Raw genomic sequence first — 22,175 nt, forward strand, 5'->3', positions numbered from 1 at the left:
TTTCAGGGTGAGAGACGCATGTTGGTCTTCAAACACCCTCATGGCCAAACAATGGTCAAGTGTGTGACTCCCATCCTCACTTCAAACCTCTGGTAAGTAGTTGGGCAACGACCAAGTGTGAGTTCAATTCCCACGAGTGGCCTGGGATCTGACGAAAGAGACTGTAGTCAGCAATGGAATCTTTCCTGGTCAGATGCGAAGTCACGTAAGACTCTGGCCGGTCATCCAGCCACGGCACAGACACCTCTCACCGCCCTACTCTCTATTCCTCAAATCTCTTCCCCTTTTGTCTTAAACTCTTTTCCTTGAGGGATTCTCGCTGACTCCTCACATGGCCCTCCCCTCCCGGGTCTCCCGTTTCCTCCGTTCTTGCTCTAGTCTCTCCCTGAACACTCTCGGTGTTCTCTGTGGCTCCAGCCAGGGAAGTGAGTTTGGTCCTAACAGTGGCAGCCCCAGGCTCAGGAACTCAGCCTGAAACCTTCCCTTCAATATCTGGCTTAGTCACGTGTGCCCCGTCCTTGCTTCTCTGAGCACGTGGTCACATCCCTGGCAGGAGTCGCACTGCCCGTGCAGAGGCAGGTGTCCATCAGCAGCCGTTTCCACAGGGTCCCAATAGCACTGACTTTCCCACGGCTGGCCTCCTTCTTCTTCCCTCCCTCCATAACTCACTCCACACCCCAGCAGTGGCTGGCTGGACGCAGGCTCCTCTGGCTGGTACACATGGACATGGGTGATCCTTTCTAGAACTTCCTCTTTACTCCCTGCTTAGCAAACTCTTCTTACATGGCCCTGCTTGGGTTTCTGACTCCTCCTGATAGTTAGCAGCTCTCCCCTTCACCCCCAGAGTCATGCCGGTTTGTCTGCTTCAGTGTGTTGACGAATCGGCAGGACGCTGAGCATGTCACAGAGGATGCCCAGCACCTGAGCAAGAAGCAGCCCCTCGCCTCCAGCACTGCAAGTGCACGGTCCTATCAGGGCATGGATGCATGCACACATGAGCTGTGTGTGTGTGTCTGTCGGTATGTCTGTCTGTCCATCTCTCTCTCTCTCTCTCTTTGTGCATGCATGTGTGAGAAGAATGGTTTAGGCATACTCTTGTAACTGTTTTCATTAAACACTTGATTAGCCAATATTTTCCAATTTTGGAAACAGCATCAGTACAAAAATAATTTCATAATCACAAGGAAAATACAAGAACTACTTTTTGCCTGTATAAAGAAAGCGTCTCACACCACATGCCAGCCCAGTAACACGGTGCCCCTCCTGGTCTTCTGTACATCTCCCAATTCTGATAGCAACTATGCTATAAAAAGCTTCCTTCTTGATTATACTATTGAAAACAAAATCAATAGACACAAGCAAGGGATGGTTGGGGGAGAATATACACATAAAGCAGCTTTAACAGATATGGGCACAATGGAATAACACTACACACACACACACCACAGATACCACACATACCATATACACACCACACATACACCATACACACACACACCACACACACCATATACAAACCACACATACACCATACACACACCACACACACACACACATACACACACCATATACATACCACACATACACCATACACACACACCACACACATACACCATACACACACACCACATACATACACCACAGATACACCACACAGACACCACACACAGACACGAGAGACAACACACCACACACAGACACCAGACACAGCACCACACACAACACCATACACACACACCAGACGCACACACCATACACACACACCAGACGCACACACACACACACACACACACACACACACACCACACACATCACACACATCATACTCACCACACACATACATCATACACACACACCACACACACACCATACATACACACCACACACACCACACATACACCATACACACACCACACACATACACCATACACACACCACACACATAAACCATACACACACCACACACACACAATACATACACATATCACACACATACAACTACGAACACACACCACACACACACCATACACACACACAACCACACACATACACCATACACACACACCCACACACCACAAACAACACCACACATACACATACACCATACACACACACCACACACACACCATACACACACACCACACACACACACCATACACACACACCATACACATACACCAGACACACACACCACACACATACACCATACACACACACCATACACACACACACCACACACACACACACACCATACACATATACCATACACACACACACCACACACACATACCATACACACACACCATACACATACACCATACACACACACCACACACACACACCATACACACACACCATACACATACACCATACACATACACCATACACACACACCACACACACACACCATACACACACACCATACACATACACCACACACACACACACACACACCATACACACACACAACCCCCACACACACATATGGGAAACAAATGCAAAAATCCTCAGTAAAATTCCAGCAAAACGAATACCCGCACATATCAGTACCGTCTACCACAATCAAGCTGGCTTGATCTGACAAATGCAGAGTTGATGCAGCATATATAAGTCAATAAATGTAATAAATCATAATAGACTTAAAGACAAAAATCACATGATCATCTCAACAGATGCAGAAAAAGCCTTTGACAAAACCTAACGTGCATTTGTGACAAAAGCCCCAGAGAGTAGGGCCGGAGGGAGCAAACCTCAACACACTGAAGGCTGAGCGGCAGCCCCACAGCCAACATCATTCTAACTCGAGAAGACCCTGAAGCCGTCACATTAACGTCAAGAACTAGGCAGGGATGTCCACTGTCCCCGCTCCTTTTCAGTAGGCTGCGAGAAGCACTGGCCGGAGGGATAGGGCAAGGGAAGAATTAGAGGGACACGAGCAGGAGCGAAGTCAAATGGTCTCTATCTGCAGACAGTATTATACGTGAGATCCCAAGAATTCCACCAGAAAACTAGAAATAATTTCAGCAAAGTGGCAGGTACAAAAACAACTTACAAAACGCAGTAGTTTTTCTGTACACCAAAACCACACACTGAAAACGAGATCACAGACACACTCCCATTCACAGGAGCATCCAAGACAACAAAATGTCTTGGAACAAACCTAATCAGGAAGGCAAAAGCCCTTCACAACAAAAACTTAAAATGTCCGAAGAAAGAGTTTAAGAATGGCACAGAAAATGGAAAGACACCTTGCGTTTGTGGGTTGGTGGAATCAATATTGTGAAAAGGACCATTCTACCTAAACCAACCTACAGATTCAATGCAATCCCAGTCAGAACACCCGCAGCGTTCTTTGCAGAAATAGAAACAGAAAAACAAAACTAAAACTCATATGGAGCCAGAAGACCCCTGAGACCCAAAGCAATCTGGGACAGAAAGAACGCAGGAGGGATTGCTAGTCCAGACTTCATGATACACGACAGAGCCATTATATTAAAACAATACGGTGCTGGAGAAAGACAGCACCTTCTACAGCCGGTGCAGGGAACCACACATAATCATGAAATTAGACCCGGTTCCAGCACCCAGCATGGAATCAGACCCGAGTGGATCAAAGGCCTCAATCTGAACCCTGGACCACTCGAACTGCTGGAAGGCAACATGGAGCTCCCTACTGGACATAGGCTCAGGAAAGGACTCTGTCAGGACTCGACCTGCCAAGGAAGTAAGCCGACAGAAGACAACGAGGCTTCATAAATCAAAGAGCCCTCTACACAGTACACAGCTACCAGTGAAGGAAGCTTCGCCTCCACATGTGAGGGAGAGACCCACAAAACAGGAGAGAGTCTTTCAGCTCCGTGTTTGACAGAGGGTTTATATGGTCCAGTTGAAATGAGCTATGGCTCTGAACACAGAGTTCTCAGGAGAAGAAACAAAAAGAGGTAAGAAATACCTCAAGAGTGTTCACTACCCTTAGCCACCAGGGAAAAGCAAATTAAAATACTCTGGCGACTTCATCTCCCCAAGCCAGCATGGTCAAGATCAACAAGACAACTGACGACAAATGCTCGTGAGAACAAGGACCTCACTGCAGTGGGCGTGCAAATCGGAACAGTCCCTCTGGAAATCAGAATGGAGAATCACCAAGAAGCTGAAGATGAGTCTACCATACAGCCCAGCTATATCGCTCCTTGGCATACGCCCAAAGGACTCAAACTGCAGTCCACACATTAGTCATGACTGCTACGTTCACTGCTACCCTATTCAGAACAGTCGGGAAGTGGAAACAACCTAAATGTCCTTCAACAGATGAATGGATAACACGGCACATAGACGCAACGGAATACTAACCAGCTGCGAGAAAAAATGGAATCACGAGAAACTGCAGGCAAATGGATGAACTAGAAACGATTACATTAAATGAGGGAACCCGACCCAGGAAGACAAACCATCTGTGGTTCTTAATTCTAAGTCTTCAGGTGCGAGTACGTCAGCTGGAGTAACGACAAAACCCAGAAAAGCACTAAGGGACCATGACAGGCTGGGGTGACAGGGAGGAGACAACAGGATACAGGGATGAAGTGGGGTACGCAGTAATAATGGCGGAGGGGACTCCAACTGGAGAGTAGGAGGAAGCTTGAAACAGTAGGGGAGGGACAAATAACATCAAGGTTGTTTGATAATCCTCAGGGGATTATAATATTTCATACTCACCTAAAATTATACAGAGAATATATACATCTGTGTGTGTGCACGAATGCATGTGTGCACTCACACACACATGCACACACATCTTGAGGCTAACAATGTTCTCCACAAGAACCACAGACTAACAAAATCCCAGTATCAGACATGAAGGGAGTCTGAATGACTCCCAAAGCAAGAGAGATTATCAATGTAGCCCTTGGTTGTCTCTTAGAGGTTGAGGGTGGCCCCTACTGCTAGAGAAACCACACACTCAGAACACACCACTCGGATGACGTGAGCTGGATCTGCCTTAAAAGCATCTTTCCTATGCTCTAGCCTCAACAGTTCCAGAAAATACTACACAAACTGCCAGGGTCAGGGAAGGGCCAATCCCACAGTCCTACCCAGCTTCAATAGCTATGATCCATGACTACGAACCATCATGGCAAAACAGGCATAAAGGAGCAAGAAGTGGCAACCGCTGGCTGTCTAATTTAACCTATGGCCAGTTCAATAGGAGGGAGCTCATTCGGGCACTGGGGCCTAGCCAGCTCCAGCAGGCTGGTGAGGTCATGGGCCTCAGAGAAGAATCTATCACCACAACTCTAACTCCATACTGCACTCTCAGTCCTGCCCGTACACCACAGGCAGCTGCAGCCAACACTCCTCACCAAAGAAGCCTTTCTACAGCAAATGGAGACCATCACAGAAAAGCACAGCAGAGGACAACACAGAGATCACACCGTGGAAAGCCCAGGCCCAGTGGACGGAACATCTACACGACAGATCCCGGAGCTATGGCTCAAGGAACGTCACGGAGAGGGGCAGACGACTGTCAGATTACTGGGAGATCAGCTGTGAAAATCTGTCCTGAAAATGGCTGCATACGCCAGATCAGAACGACAGCAGTATCAACAGATATGTTAACGTGGATGGGGCATTTCCCTAAGTCCCACCTCTGGACAAAGGACTACCGTACTGGTCGGTCAATGCAGAGTAGTCAGCCTTGAAACCAATATAGACGCAAACAAGTAAGGACTCAGGAAGTTCTATTTGTATGTATTTGTGCATGCATGTACATACATGTTTAACGTATGTATGTAAGAATGGAGCACCTGCTAAGAGCAGAGAAACTACAGAGAACATTTCAGTGTAAACACTGGGTCAAACCTGGGGCTACAAAGAGTGTGGCGACAGTAGGAACGGGGCCGAGGAGGTCGAGGCACAGGGTCAGCTGGGGCTCCTTTTCTCCTCCCGGCCCTGGTATCTCACAGGGTCCTGCTTAGGAGTACATGCAACTGGGGGATGGGGGGCCTCTTACTCTTGAACACTTTGCTTTGAGTCACGGTCTTATTATGTATTCCAGGTATCACCTGCACTTGAGATCCTCCTGCCTCTGCTTCCCAAACCCTAGAGTTACAAGAGTATGCCATTACACCTAGCTATGACCTGCATTCTAATTAACTCTAGAGTTTTGAACTTTTATTATTACATTATAACCCCAAGAGAAAGAACTATAAATGACTGGAGTTTTATGTTGCCTTATGGGGAGCAAAGACTCACATTCACAAACACTGACACTCAGCTTTAGGTGGATAAAAAAAACAAAACCAAAAACAGAGCAAGGTCTAAATGCCATACAAAAGAACATATTTTCCCTAACACTACCCTAAACACAGCTGAGGCAGCAGCTGTGGTTCCTTCTCATTGAGGAGAACCAGTTAGTCATTTGTAGGCCTAAAACCCTCCCAGGTGCCATACCTCAAAGTAAAGCCCAAAGTCGGGCATGGCCCATGGTGCCCACTCACACCTTCAAATCTGAGACAGCAACTTGCCCAGAGCAGCCTTCCCCAACCACCCCAGCCATCTACTCCGTGCTCCCTGCTCTGGCCATCCTTCCCCTCACAACGGCCACCTCTAGGCTGGGATCCACTTATGTGGCACCTCTCTTCCCGGCTACAATGCAAAGACAGGACAGGGACTTTAGCCTTTATGTTTAGAGAATGTCATGACTGTGGGGGAGGGGGCACAAGTGTCACCGAACGTGTGTGTGAGTCAGAAGACAACTTGGGGGGGGAGGGTTCTCTCTCCTGTGGGTTCCAGGGACAGAGCTCTGGTTGGTCATCCTACCTACTGACATATCTTAGCTTTGGCCATTTCTGTTTAATACCTTATCCTTACTCTCTAAGGCTCAACATTCTCAATGCTTATTTGTAGGGCAAATGAACTGTCCCTTAAACTGGTATAATAGCATAGCAGAACTTGCCTTTTGTTACACACACACACACACACACACACACACACACACACACACTAAAATACTAAAGCAATCTCAAAGCGACCCTGCTTTGCTGGACAGCTGCACTGTCTCCCTTCTCAGGTCACAGCTCCTCTGCTTGCATCTGCAGCAAACGTGACTTAAACAATGCTGTAAAGAGCACGAAGCCCAGCGCTTCCTCGAGCTCACATCTCACAGAATCTCTGCCCTCCCAGAAAAGAGAATGGCAGAAACTTCAGAGCTCAGCACGCACTTACCCAGCAGGAGAGGAAGTGCAGAAATCCCTCAGACCCCAGGTCACTTCTGTCACTTCTCACCATGACTAGACACGAGACCACACGCGGAGACACTGCCAAGGCGCAGTTTACACCACGACTTCTGGGCTGTTTGGCAGAAATTTTGTGTTGCTATTTCTATATACACAAGGCTTCATAGAATACCAAAATGTTATTAGTCATGGACCAGTTTCTCCTTTTCCTCAGTTTCTGACAGCATCTGCTCTTTACACTGATGACTGTCACTCACGATGACCTTCTACATGGTGTCAACAGCTAACTCCTTATCTTAGCGATGAACTAGAAGCACAGTAGAGAGAAAATAAGTGAGTAACTGATTCATCCACCTAGTATCATTACCAGTTCCTGAGCGCATGCTACACACGCATGACCGCAGTGCAGAGAGCGAGAAAAGCGCTTCACACAAATGTCTTCCTGATGTGTGCGGGACCTCGAGTCCACCAGAACAGTAGCCAAAGCAGCCACTGTAACTTTCAACAATAAACACGCCCCGTGTGATATCTCGTGTGTGGCTACAACGCTGTCTTCAGGTACTGCCTCTTCTTTATACACTTAAAAGACGACTCTTATACCAAAGAAAGCATGGACCCCGCCAGGCACAGAGACACGTTCTTTAATCCCAACACTTAGGAGTCAGAGACAGTCCAGAGTCAGGGCCAGCCCCTCTTGTCTAAAAAAAGATGATAGATCCTACTTGCCAGAACACCTGCTTTAACTAGCCAAGTCTTCCAAATTAGAAATCAAAAAGTATCCCACTAGGACGGGCTTCCAAGAAACTGAAAACTCCCAACAGTGTCAATTTCATTCTGCTCATGTACAGAGCTAGGTGTACATCCCAGGGCCTGGCACACGCTCATGCGCAGAGCTAGGCGTACATCCCAGGGCGTGGCACACACTAGTGCTCTTTGCACTTGGCCACATCCTTAGGCCTCACTGGTGTTTAAGGTGAACAGTTCAAAGTTACGTCGTGTTTACCTATCAAGTCATAAAACTCTCTGCATTTCCCCTTGTAGGGTTGGATTATCTTAGTGCTCACTTAGTTGAACGCCTTTGTTTTATACATAGTAAGGAATTCCAGATTTGGGGCTTGCTCTCCAGTTTTCCTCTGCAGACCTATAACAGCCCTGACAAAGGGCAATTTTCACAGAATCCTGCAGCAGGGAGTGCCTCCACGCTTAGGAGGCTGCCAAGATGGCTCAGTGTAAGGAACTTGCCACCAAGCGCAAAACTAGAGTTCAATCCCAGGACCCACGTGGCAGAGGAGGAGAATCAGTTCCTAAAAGTTGTTCTCTGATCTCCTGTGTATGCCCTGGCACAGCACGCTGCAGGCACATATACAACACCAACACATACATGCAAAGTAAATAAGTAACTTTTAAGGCCTCTGGGACATAAGCTACAATTTCCTATACAGTGACGCAATTCTCTCTACAGCATCCCTCAAGTTCAACCAGTTTACCAAAGCATCCTGTTTTAAAAATAGCATATCCCATTTTAAACAAAGTGGGTTTGACTTGAAAATCTGCCCCAGCCCCTCGTCCTACTAACCCATCTTCTAGTCCCTGGAATAAGGATGGCTGAAGAAAGCAATCTAAACTCCCACTCCAAGCAGGAGACAAGGGCTGTGGTCCCGAGAAGACTAAGCATCCTCAGCTCACTCAGTTACTTGTTCTATGATCTCTGTCTGCCACCAGCCCAGCTCCAGCCCCAGCGACTTCTGTCCTTCCAAAAGCAGCACCCCATATGACAGGCCAGATCACAGGGGAGCCAGGGGGATCACTCTGCTCTGGCTTGCTCTGAGCACTGTACACAGCCCGGGCTGGACTCATCAGTGACGTGTTCCCCAGCTTTCCTCCATCCTCCTAAGGCCACAGTCGCTGCTGATTCAGGAGGCTCCCTTGACTGGAAACAGAACTAATTTATGTGCTAGGAGGGTCTTTCTCCCTCACTGCAGAAACCTGTTAGGATTCGGGCAGCATAAACTACACTCCTGATACCACCATGTGTCCAGGCAGACAGCACTATTAGACTTGATACTTTCTTTAACCCACGCCCCCACCTCTCTCTGCAGAGTTTACTGCTTCAAAAAAAAAATTTTAAGACTTAAAATCTTTATGGAAAAATTTTAAAAGTTCCATAGATAACAGCAATTCACAAAGTCCAAGGGGCTTTTGAATAGTTTTTTAAAATCAGTATCAGAAAAAAAAATCTCACTTCCCATTTGAAAAAAAACCACACACACATTTGTGAGGCTAACTGCTGCAGCTATACTCAGTCACAGAATGACAGGAAAAAGGCACCACCATAAAAGGACGCCTGCTCAGCCTCTCTTAAAGCAACATGCCCAGTTAACGAACCAGTGTGGGCAACGCCGACTGCTACAGCGGAGGTCCTAGCCACCGTGACATGTGAGTACCGGACGAATACTTTGAAAGCCTAACTTTTAAGGTAAGAGAGAAAGAAAGAATGACACTAAACAGCTAGCTGCTCGGATTTCTTTGGGGTCATTGGCAGTTCAAATTAGCTACTAAGTGAGATAGAAGCAGTGAATGAGACCTTATTACCAAAAAGCAGGGCTGGGTTTACACACTTCAGTGTGAACTCACAATACAAGAAAACATTAGCAAATAACATCAATATTTCAGTTGTTTAATATGAAGGGAAAGGAACAATGTCACTAAAACAGTGTTCCTACATTCAGATATATTTTATATACATATGACCAGTCACACTAACTTTTAAGAGACCGTTCCCTTTGACTCCCTGGACTGCGTCTATGGACAGAAAAGCCGTTCTGATACTTGTGTTTCTCAGAGACCACTGGCAGGAGAAATCCTGGGGCAAAGGTTTATTTTCTAAAGCGCCAAATACAGAACAGTATTTTCTGCTTTGCAAAAATATCTTATCAATATTCTCCCACCAGCAAAGATTAATGATCAGCCCGGTCTTTGCTGCCTCAGAAGAAAAATCATTCTAAAGATCAACTCTTAATAAGAGAAAAATAAAATCTATGTCATTGGTTTCTATTATTAAGTGACCAGTAATGCTAAATAAGCCTGCATACTAATATTCTAGAAATCTTTAAAGAAAATCATAAAAATAAAGAATTATATGTAGTGATTTATAAAAACCTCAATTTCCAGGGTGAAAGCAGAGGTTTTACAGAAACATAAAACAAGCCATGAAGGGACTTCCTCTCAAGAATGAGGGGCTTTTGTTGGTGTGGTGGTGTTTTCTGGTTAAGGGCGTGAATCTTTTGGCGTCACCCTGAGTACAGCAGAGTGTAACAGTTGAGAGAGGAGCTTGGGATCAGTCTTCAAACCTAGGCTTGGCCTCGGGCTGAAGTTGCTCAAGGTCTCTGGCTTCAGCTGCTTCATTCGTAAAGTGGGGAGAAATGTTTCTGCCAAGTTCTCCTGGCACCGCCTCTCGTAGTAGGTGCTGGGCCACGGCTTGCCACCCTCGCCCTGCCCGGCAGCCCACAGAAGGATGAGGCGAATAGGCAGCGTTTCCTTGCCCTATCATTTCTGTGCAAATTATTTTCTGAAGATGTCTACTTTCTGTGATATTTTATGTGAAGCCTCAGCAGGTGCGGATGTTCACACTGTGCTTTCTAGTATCTCAGAGCGTTCGTCTCTGGGGCCTAACGGTGCTTTGTGAGCCTAAACCTACCAGAGCGTGTGGCTCCTCTCCACAGAGCAGCCTCCTCACTGGCTCGCTCTACACGTGGGTGGCTGTGGAAATAAGTCCTTCTCTAAGCTACTTTTGGCGGGCTTCCTAGAGTTAACTTGGGCCACGGTCAGTCGGTCCCAGCACATAGGCTAGGCGTTTATAGAGTGACTGGGGTTAGCAGCCTATGATGTAAAAATGCACACACGAGGGCTGCTGAGCTTGACCTGCAGACACCAATAAACGCAGTGTCTACAGGGAGACCTTCTCTCTGCCACGGTAAGAGGTGAGGCACTGGAGGTGAGCAGTGTCCTCCCATCTGTCCCACACTGTTGCTGCAATTCTGGCTAGGTCAGTCTCGCAGAATTCTCCACATGTAGTGGAGGTGCCAGGACTCATGGTGTCCTGCTAGCCCAAAGAGGAGAGAAAGTATGTTGTCAGAAATGGACACAGCCCTGAAACATAGCACAAAGGCAGGTCAACATCATACAAGCTATGCTGGCCTTCAGTGTTCTCTTCCAATTGAAAACGGCATTGTTAAAAATAGTAAACTCCTTTCTAAATCTTCAGTCAGAGGCTGTGGACCCGTCTCTACCATGTTCTGAGCTTGAGGCTAACCAGGAGTGCAGAGACCCTACCCTAAAAAACAAACCAAACCTCAAATACTCAACTGTCCTTCATTTGACTTAAACATGTCCTGAGTTAGTGATTACTTCACTTAGGGTCTCCCATCGCCCTCCTCCTCCTCAGTCACAGATAAGTAGGCACGTGTCAAAAGCTCTGAAACACCTTCCTGTTTTGTTGCTTTCCACTCCTTGTGCCTCCATCTGGGAAACAGGAACTCAGGACAACACATCCTGTGTTGAACGTCATTTTTCTGGCGGCAAAGAGTGAGTTTAAACTTAACGGCTACAGCTGTGCCTGCGGCCACCTAGGCGCTCTGTCTCCGCTGCCTGAGTGGCTGGCAGAGAACTTTCCGGCAAGGATTAGGGCAGCTGAGATTTGGCCATCCTTTTGTATCTTTGGGGTGTAAGAACTGCCGCTGACATCCCCACTCTCGAAACTTCACAGGAGTGCGAGAGACAAAACCACAACTTTACCAATGCTTTGCCTTCCTGGGCGGGGTGGGGTGGAGGGGGAGCAGAGGTTTGGAAGCTTCCAGGGACAGAGTGAAAGATGCCAGAATAAAGAGGGGAGATTGGCAGGGGCACAGATTCCCAGAGGAACGCCCAGTCACCAGAGGAAGCAAGGAGAGAGGCCTACGATGAAGGAAGCAGTGATGGTTAGCTTTCCACCTGCCCTGGGCCTGTGGGCCCCAGATGGCGGGCTCTCCAGAGAAGAGGCCGCCAGGTCACTGCACGGCATAGAGAGGAAGGACTTTAGACAGCAAGGTCACAGACAGCAGGGAGGCAGATAAGGACTCGAAGCTGTGGGGCAGGGTGAGTGAGGCGCAGTTAAGGCTGGAAGAAAAAGACCCAGCAACTGGGGAAGGACAGAGCCCTGACCTCCCAAATGGTTCACACCTCAAAGAATCCTGAGCAAATGACTGAACCCACCCTTAATTCAGCACAGCCACAAAATAAGGAGGTTTAGCTTAAAGCTTAAAGCTCCCTTCAGCTGGAAGGGCACAAAGTGAATGCTGTTTCTAAAAGCACTCTGAACCCAGAGGAGTAATTCTGGGCGCACACACCCTCATTACAAAGGCCTTTCTATACGCACAGAAGATCCCACCAATCCTGCCACATGCACACACAGGGCATCTGCCCTCCTTGTGCTGAAGTGTGCGTGATAACGGCCACCTTTAAATCCTTACAGTAACTTACAATGACATCACCAGTTCTGATAATTATTACAGCCACTGCTAAAGCTGCCAAAAGCCACACAAGGGATAATTACTGAAAGGTTAAAAAAATATCTGGAATATGTCCAGCCCCAAATATGCAGGACAGAGCTCAACCAAACACCCCTCCCAGACACCCCCATCCATTCTAACAGGCAGAGCCCCAATAAGCTGTGCCCACTGAGTCTGACACCTGAGAGGCACCAAGGGCAAACTCAGACAGGTGGACACCACTCTGCTGTCCTGACAATGTCCCTGTGCTGTCAGTGGTTGGAGGCAGGCATCTCACGGAGATGATTACTCCAGTCCTTGATTTGTCACACTTCCAAAAGCTAGGGAAAGCAAGTTCCCTTCGAGCAGGCTGATCATGCTCAACACTACCGTGAATAAAATCAATGTGTTTTGTTCAATTTGGGGATAGGATACACGAGAAAAGTAGAAAACAGTCAACAGATATAGACACAGCTATCAAATCAGGATTCAGAAATGACTGCAGAAACCACTTAGTAACAGATTTACTTAATCAGGGCACTGTGGCGTGTCCTGGTTAGCGGCACATGTAACCAGGAATGGACAACTGGGCAAATGTATCTGGTGCTCCTTCTGCAAGCTGACAGAACACTTGCCACCTGCCCACTGTACAGACACACTGTACAGCACACGCAACAGCTGTTAGCCAACTGAAAGGGGAACAAACGCTGATCTCATGCTGCAGGTGTTGACACTGGGCTAAACTCAGATGTCCCTGTTAAATGAGAGCAAAGACGCGTGGACACACTTGATGAGTGCTCATGCAGCTAGGTAATCAGAAAAGAGCAAGGCGTGGTTTCTTCCCTCCCGGGAGCAGCTCCTTATCAAAGGCATTGAAATAGCCTTGGCTACTGGCCTGCTGGGTCTGTGCCACGCTCTGTCCCTTTAGAGGACAACCTGGTATCCCAGCATCCCATGTCTTCACATCCCCTCCCCGTATCCCATCATCCTGTGTCTTCACGTCCCTCCTGGTATCCCATCATCTTGTATCCCCCCTTTTCCACCCATTTCATCTCCCCCGATTCTAAGCATTTTTTCACAATCTTATCCTTTTTCAAGATAATAGCCCAAACTATGCCAGCAGAATCCCGGGAAGGGCTGGGTCATTTGTAACTTGACACCAACCCCCCCCCCATGATTTCTATCTGAGCCCATTGCTTTTAGTGGCCCCTCTGCTTGTTTTTCAAAGTGTAACTTCCTCTTTGGCACACACAAGCAAAGTCATCCCTCTGACCAAGGCAGGTCTCAATCCAACCCAATCTTACCAAGGTAACAGACAGCTCAAAACATTGTTAAAGCTGAATGTTGACAAAGGCCCCCTCTTTGACTTAAGGCATTGATAATTCTCAGATAATGGTGACACTTCAAACACCTTAGAGCCCCAAAGCTATTACTTTAGCATGAACCAAATCTTTGACTATGATGAAGGTTTTGTTCTGTTTCTGTCATGAGTAAGAAGAGCCCTCTAATTCCCCAAGCAAATGAATTAGGCTAGCAGAAGTCTATGTAGCCTTTGAAACTTCACAAATGCCTTCATGTTGGTTCTCAGAGTAAATGTTTCCTGAGTACAAATTACATCAGAGCTTAGGCAATTTTCTTAAACACTAAGCAGTGAGTTTTGGGAAGATGTTTCCCTTCTTTTCTGTGGGAAGAAAAAAAACCAGTCACTTCATGTCTACATGCCTGGTTATGCAAAGATGAAATGATAATATCTCAAGAAATGTTGGCAACTCTACAGGCAAAGAAATAAGTTTTACAAACAGACAGACACAGACAGACACACTTTCAAGTACACCAGGGAACGACTCTGGAAGGTAGTCTGCAGAAGAAACGGCTTCACACACACGAGGAGGACAGTGGGAGCGAAAGGAGCAGACGCCATGTTAGACAGAACAAACCGTCTCTGCTCTTAGCAAGAAAACAAGAGGATAACAAGATTGCCTCCAGGTGTCCATCCTCAGGAGGAGTGGGAGTTGGGAGGCAGACACATCCTTTTGTTCGTTCATACGTTTAGCAAATAGTGCTTTCAATGTTTAATGTTTTGTCTGCGTGTGCTAGATCCCTGGAATGCAGATATGATTCCTTTTTTATATTAGAGGACAGATATAAAATGGAAGGAATGGCTGTTCCTCACAAGGGTCAACCCTGAAGAAAAATCCCATTTTATGCACCTCAGTTACTGTCTACGCCTTTGGGGAAGACGTCAGCAACTTGTGTTGTCCTTTAGTATGTGGAATGTGGAGCCAAGTATACAATTCATCAAAAGCATTGTACTGAAACTATCATTCTTGTAAATATTAGTGTTCTAAAGGAAACAGATTTAGGGCACACCCTGAGGGCTTTTCCCTACTACAGTGACATATTACAGTACTTTCAGGTTTAACTCACACACACATATGTAGGTTTATGTATGTGTGCATACAGAAATATTCTAAACATGTCAGAAGCTGCTGCCTAATCATAATTAAAATGAAAAATAAAGAGCACTAAAATGTAAGCTATACTTTGAAAAGGCCAATTTGAGACCAGTCCAGGCAGACTAAACACAAGGGCACACATGACACTGGCGTGTGTGAGAAGGACAGCAAGCAGTGTGAGCTAGGACCTCGTGAGACCGAAAGAACATCCAGGCATGGTATCTAGCCTTCAATTCTGGACCCTCTAAGATAAAAAGGTATCATTTCTACATGCCCAGGATCTGGCATATGTAGACTAAAAACACTACAAGAAGTGTTTGCTACCTTAGGCCTCACGAGAGTAATCCAGTAGATGGTTAAAGAAAGGAACAAGTTCTAACTCTGAGGGCACATAAGAAATTGAGATTTGCTGAGCAAAGGAATTGAATAACAGCAGCCAAGGACACGAAGGATTTCTCCCTCAATATGGAGATGATAAAGTCACCTAAAATGACAGCATTGAGGACACAGAAGATAGAAGCAAGGTTTGAAGACAATGGCAAGGTAACCGTTTCCTTGTGGACTCAATCCCCAGAAGTTGCTAAATACCCCAAATGAACACATTTACAAACTATCTCATCTCCCTTACCTAGGCCACTTTCTGACCTAACCTGTTTACATGTTCACACTCTAAACATGCTGGCTCTGGCTGGCTCTGGCCCAACAGTGGTCAGTTAAGATCCCTGCCCAGCCTGGCCTCGGGGCTGGCATCCCCTGCTCTTAGGAAGAGTGCCCCACCTACCCTGGGGAAGCTGACCACATGCGTCATGCTGCAGTCTGAACTCTGAAACCACAATGTCTCAGTTCTTTAAAGGCTCATGAGATAGCTGCCCCTACAAAGGACTGGTCAGAGAACCATGGAGCAGGACCCAGCATGGCCTTTAACCCTCAGGTCCATAGGAGGTTCCTGCCAGACACAGTTCAAAGGTAGGCACAGCGAGTGAGCAGGAGTCATGTCTGAAGAGTGTCGGGTGGTGAGGCTCTTGCAAGAAGACCTAAGTAACATTTCTTCCTCCGGTGAAACAAAAAAACATTACCTCACTTCAGTCAATCCATGCCGGTGTTCCGAATGGAGGCTGTATGGACACAAGTCCCCAGATCACTCCTACAGTGTTATTTACTGGCATATATACTATCCAAGCAGACCTCTTTCTCTTGTGTGTGCGTGTGTGCACATGTGCATTTGTGTACGCTCTCCTCCCCAGAGTAGCATGTCGTGTGACTGGGTTTCCTTAACGTAACTTCCTGTTGAGAAATAGTCATGTGTTGCTACTTTCACGCCCCACAGCATGGGCGAACCATAGGACATCCTGCAAGTCGCTAACTGGGAGAGTCTGTGTTGTAGTTAATGCTGAGCTGAAGGCTCCTGCACCCGAGCTGTTCTGAAACCACTCCCACTTTTAGGTGTACCAGGCACGAGAACACATTGCGCTGAAAGCCTCGCCCAGCAATCGTTAGCAGCAGACACACAACGGCATCTCTTCCCTCTCTTCTGCTGCGGTGGCTCTCCTAATCTTTACAGTCGTGGTTAGCGTAGAGATTTGGCAACTCCACACACATTTCCCCCCATGAGCATTTTTTTTTTTTTTAAGATCAGATTCCAGGAAGTAGCTTTGGAGAACTCCTCAAAAATGGTAGGTGAAATTTTCAGGGGAAGAAACTCTGCAAAGCTGGAGAAACATTTGTCAGAGTTGCTGGCGCCCGCTCCTCAGCGACCGCCTTGTCTAGAGGCCGCACTCCCCTGTGCCTAGCCTTGCGTCCTGAACACGGCAGAGGAAGCCTTCCCACAGAAATGGGTGGATCCCACTTTTATTTCTTTCACTTCCAAGGCAAGAGCCTGAGTTTTTATTCCTACACAAACCATGAAGCCATGTCTGTCTTTGTTGTGTTGGTTTTGATTTCACTAATTTCACAGTTGTCTTTTTATTTACTTCTGATTTTGCTGGACAAATTTGGTTCTCCGGCTTCTTAAGCTGTACGGGTAACAACTGTTTTTCAATCTTTCTTTTTATTTCATTTTAAGCATCTCAAAAACTTCCAGAGTGGTGCCTTCTTTAACTCAAATGTCTTCATTTCCGAGTTCAATCTTCACTGCTTCACCGTTGGTGTCTACGTTAGCTGTGTATAGTCGGGCTGTGTGACCAGCTCCGGCTTGGGAATCTTCTGGCGACCTATTCTGTGGCTGAGCTTGAGACACCTATGTCTTCCACACACATTCTGCTAACTTCTAAACCATGCTGAGCAAATCTTCAAGGCGTTTCATTTTCTTCTCAAGGATATTATTCATATACACACATGACTGCCCATTATGATTGTGGACTTGCTAGTCTTTCCTTTAAACCACATCAAATTTTGATAGCTTAGGCATATTTCAGAATTATTCTTATATCCTTTGTGGACTGCTCTCTTTGTTTGTGTCTGGGTCTCTCTATGTTGGTTATCCTGGAACTTACTCTGTAGACCAGGCCTTGAACTCAGAGCTCCACCTGCCTCTGACTCCCAAGTGCTGGGATTAAAGGTGTGTGCCACCACTGCACAAAACCTATTCTTTTTTTTTTTTTTTTTTTTTTTTTTGGTTTTTCGAGACAGGGTTTCTCTGCAGCTTTTAGAGCCTGTCCTGGAGCTAGCTCTTGTAGACCAGGCTGGTCTCGAACTCACAGAGATCCGCCTGCCTCTGCCTCCCGAGTGCTGGGATTAAAGGCGTGCGCCACCACCGCCCGGCAACAAAACCTATTCTTAACTTTGGCAGTAATACCATCTTAGCTATTGGTATCAAAGCTGCCTTGAGTCCCTTTTCCTGAAGTTCTATTGCAATCCACCTGTCCTCAGTGGATCTGGCTAGTGTGGGTTCCCCACAGCTTTATCCTGCACCTTTCTACATTATTCTGAATTACATCGTCTTCGAAAGCTCCACATGGGTAGTCTTCTCTTTAATAGATAAGTTCAATCCATTTAGACTGGTTAGGACCTTTCCACTGCTTTCCGTCCCCATCCTCTCCTCTCACCTCACCGTTTCTTACTCTGCTTGGCTGTGCTTTAGGTTTTACTTATAGCCTGTGAGGGCTCATCTGTCAGCACCACACACCACCCAGGGCTCGGGGCCAGTGCCCATCTCTCTTCTCAGGCTGTCAGACAAGGGAACAGAGACCCCGTCGTCCACCAAGCAGCGTAGGCATAGGAGTAGATCTGGAGCCAGTGATTCCAATCGATCTTGACAGACGACTTCCCCTTTAACACACAGCAGCAGCGGAAGAGACATCTCAAAGGCTCCCTTAATACTGGGATTTGTATACATACATACATACATATATATATATATATATTGAAATTTATAAAGACAATCTACAAAGAAGTGATTATTTTCTTTAAACTATAATCACAGAATTTATTGCTCAGTGTTCTTGCTTTCATTGGTGTTCACTCTTTTATGTGGAATTTTGTTGTCAGAATTCTTAGATTTCCAACTCAGGACTTGAAATTTGTCTTAGCATTATTTATGACCAAGAAAAAGAATTTAAACAACCCAATATGCAGTGAGGAAGTAGCTACTTAAATTATGCACTAACACACTGGAGTACTGAAGAATATTGATCCAACACTTTGGAAAACTGGGCTATCCATCAGACGCCTCACAGAACCCAGACGTTAAAAACAGGTAAATACACTGCCATGGACATTTATTACTACTAAGACACAAAACACCACATGATGTCACCGCTCCTGGGCACGTATGTCAACACATACGATACCCTCAACTTAAACTTCTCATCTGAAGCTGCTTGAGTCTCTGTGCCCCACACATCCCCAACACCTCCGCCTCCAAAGGGAAGGGTGCCCACGGCTGAACGGCATGGCTAGCCCTTGGGAATTCAGGTTTTTCCTCACTTTTTTTTTCATTTTGAGAAAGGATACCTGAGCTGCCCTCAAACTTGTTAGCCTCCAGAATAGCTGGCATTACACTTTTTCATCTTAGTGATGAATACTACTTTACTCTCAGCTCTACCCGCCCGAGCGTGTCTCACGCTAGGTGAAGGCAGACCAGCTTCACTGCACTGCATGTGTCACTGAATGCATTTCCTGGCAACCTGGAAGAAAAAAAACTCAACCTAAATTCAGATGAAAAGTCAAACTTAATGCCCATCTGAAATGTGGGGAACTCTACACGATTTTATTCTTAACCACACAATGATTCAGAAACGGGGGGATTTCTGCCTGAAGTTAGTGCAACTTCTCTTGTTGCAAAAAATGTACTGACCTATTTAGATGGTTCTATTTCCTTTGCCGGAGCTCTGACAAAGTCACTAACTGTAAAAGTAAACACATAAATTTTATTCTCAGTTTATTCCAGTTAAAGTTTACACACTGAGAAGTTTTAGGTAGATGTATAAATGACTGAACAGCTGAGTTAACTAGTTTTAGCTAAACAGTCCCTACTTGCTTTCTTCCTAGTGACCCTGACCTCTGCTGGATACAGAAATGGCTAACAATTTCACTACAGCGCTGGCAGCTTCTCAGGGCAATAACTGTGACCTCTATGCACACCACGGCACAGCCAGGATACTAATGCCTCTGCATTACAGCCTTGTCTTCATCATCGGGCTGGTGGGAAACCTGCTGGCCTTGGTTGTCATTGTTCAAAACAGAAAAAAAATCAACTCAACCACTCTCTACTCGATGAACTTGGTGATTTCTGACATCCTGTTTACCACAGCCTTGCCCACTCGGATAGCCTACTATGCCCTAGGCTTTGACTGGAGGGTCGGTGATGGCCTGTGCCGGATAACTGCCCTGGTGTTCTACATCAACACCTACGCAGGTGTGAACTTCATGACCTGCCTGAGCATAGACCGCTTCTTCGCCGTGGTGCACCCTCTGCGCTACAACAAGATCAAAAGGATCGAATACGCGAAGGGTGTTTGCATCTCTGTCTGGATTCTAGTGTTTGCTCAAACCCTGCCTCTGCTCATCAGACCTATGTCCAAGGAGGAGACCGGCAGGACAACTTGCATGGAATACCCAAACTTTGAAGAGACGGCTTCCCTCCCCTGGATCCTGCTTGGGGCGTGCCTGCTCGGCTATGTGCTGCCGCTCGTAATCATTCTCATCTGCTACTCCCAAATCTGCTGCAAACTCTTCAAGACTGCCAAGCAGAACCCACTAACTGAGAAATCGGGTGTCAACAAGAAAGCTCTCAACACAATCATCTTCATCATCGTGGTGTTCGTTCTCTGTTTCACGCCTTACCACATATCAATCATCCAACACATGATTAAGAAACTCTGCTCCCCTGATGCCCTCGAATGTGGCCAGAGATATTCCTTCCAGCTCTCCCTGCACTTCACAGTGTGCCTGATGAACTTCAACTGCTGCATGGACCCCTTCATCTACTTCTTTGCATGCAAAGGCTACAAGAGGAAGGTCATGAAGATGCTGAAGCGGCAAGTCAGTGTGTCCCTCTCCAGCGCCGTGCGGTCAGCCCCTGAGGAAAATTCACGGGAAATGACGGAGTCCCAGATGATGATCCACTCCAAGGTTTCCAACGGAAGGTGAAAGGACACACCGGGCTTCACAACAGAGTGAGCTGCGCAGTGGCCTCTGCAGACGGAGCTCAGTCCCACTGCTGCTCCGCCAACCGATGATGCACTGAGATCCAGTCCATCTCGAGGGAACAACAAAAGCAAGTTCTACTCCGTAGCTGAAATACTGCATGTATAAGGGAAGGCTGCCTCAGTCAGTCTTGATGTGAAAGCACTGCTCTGTGCTCCTCAGAACGCAATCGTTGCTGTCTCTGGCAAACGGTTAAGACAGATTCCACTGTACGTTATCAGTGTAAAAATGTTAATACTGTAATACAGCAAACATATTTCTTAATTTACACCTTTTAATTTTAGACTTTATCTCCCCAGTTTTTATTTGCTTGTTTGTTTTGTTCTGAGACAGGGTTTTTAAGGAAAAGTTTGTGGAATAAAGAACAGGAGGTAACAAAAGTATCAGTATGGCGGTGCCAGTGACCAGCAGTGGTTCCAAGTATAGCAAACGAAGGGTTAATGTAGAGAGCAAAGTGCAGGTGAGCATCAGTGGCTGAGCACGGAGCTCCTCCCAGGCAGCCAGGACAGCACTCAGGAAGAAAGAAAGGGCTCTCCAGGGAGGCTCTCAGTAGAAGCATGGCTACATGCTACACTCCTCACTCCTCTGAGGACAAAAATATGCATGGATGCTTTGTGTTCCTTGGCTTTCCAAAGATCTTTTTTTGGAAGTTGGTAGCACCTGGCATATATATATACCTGTAGATTAGCTTTTAAAGCAGTGGGAGCAGTGAGGATTACAATTATAATTGCCATACTTGCCTAAATAAATCAGGAAGTAAATGCACAATTTATAGAGACAGGATTTCTCTGTGTAACAGCCTTGACTGTCCTGGAACTCACTCTGTAGACCAGGCTGGCCTTGAACCCAACAGAGATCCACCTGCCTCTACCTCTCCAGTACTGGGATCAAAGGCATGTGCCACCACTGGCTGGCTATTTTTTTCCTTTTTAAAAAACTTTTTTTTATAATTTATTTTTATGTGTGAAGATGTTTTGCCTGTATGTAAATCACCACACCGTGTGTGAGCACTGCCTGAAGAGGCTAGGAGGTGGCATCACATCCCCTGGGACAGGAGTTACAGATGGTTGTGAGCCACCATGGAAGTGTTGGAAACTGAATGTGGGTCCTCTGGAAGAGCAGTCAGTGCTCTTAACCACTGAGCCATCTCTAGAAAACCCTTTTCCTCATTTGAGACTCTATCAGTCTAGCTGGCCTGGAATTCTCTGCGTGGAGAGGCTAGCCTTAAACTGTGTATGATCCTCCTGTCTCCTGCCTCCTTCATGCTGGGACTAGAAGTATCACAGTGGCTTGCTGGGATTCTTTGTGACATTATA

At 46.5% G+C, this 22,175-nt stretch overlaps 2 protein-coding genes across 3 annotated transcripts in view; one reads left to right on the plus strand and one right to left on the minus strand.

Annotated features, from left to right (window-relative positions):
- Positions 1-22,175, minus strand: part of Ubac2 (UBA domain containing 2) — a 135,238-nt gene that overhangs the window by 52,045 nt on the left and 61,018 nt on the right. The gene's annotated exons all lie outside the window — the stretch shown is intronic.
- On the plus strand, positions 9,571-21,604 carry Gpr183 (G protein-coupled receptor 183). Of its 2 annotated transcripts, none has more exons than XM_038310107.1 (2): positions 9,571-9,668; positions 19,702-21,604. In XM_038310107.1, exon 2 carries the CDS (start codon positions 19,729-19,731, stop codon positions 20,800-20,802), a length of 1,074 nt encoding a protein of 357 aa, XP_038166035.1. In that variant the 5' UTR covers positions 9,571-9,668; positions 19,702-19,728; the 3' UTR covers positions 20,803-21,604. The 2 variants fall into 2 exon arrangements, with proteins under 2 accessions (XP_038166035.1, XP_038166034.1); XM_038310106.1 differs by having other exon boundaries at positions 9,610-9,708.

The sequence above is a fragment of the Arvicola amphibius genome, chromosome 13, assembly GCF_903992535.2.
Source record: "Arvicola amphibius chromosome 13, mArvAmp1.2, whole genome shotgun sequence".
NCBI classification, from domain to species: domain Eukaryota; kingdom Metazoa; phylum Chordata; class Mammalia; order Rodentia; family Cricetidae; genus Arvicola; species Arvicola amphibius.

Coding starts and splice junctions, on each gene's coding strand:
- Gpr183 (XM_038310107.1), top strand. CDS start 19,729: ATGGCTAACAATTTCACTACAGCGCTGGCAGCTTCTCAGGGCAATAAC.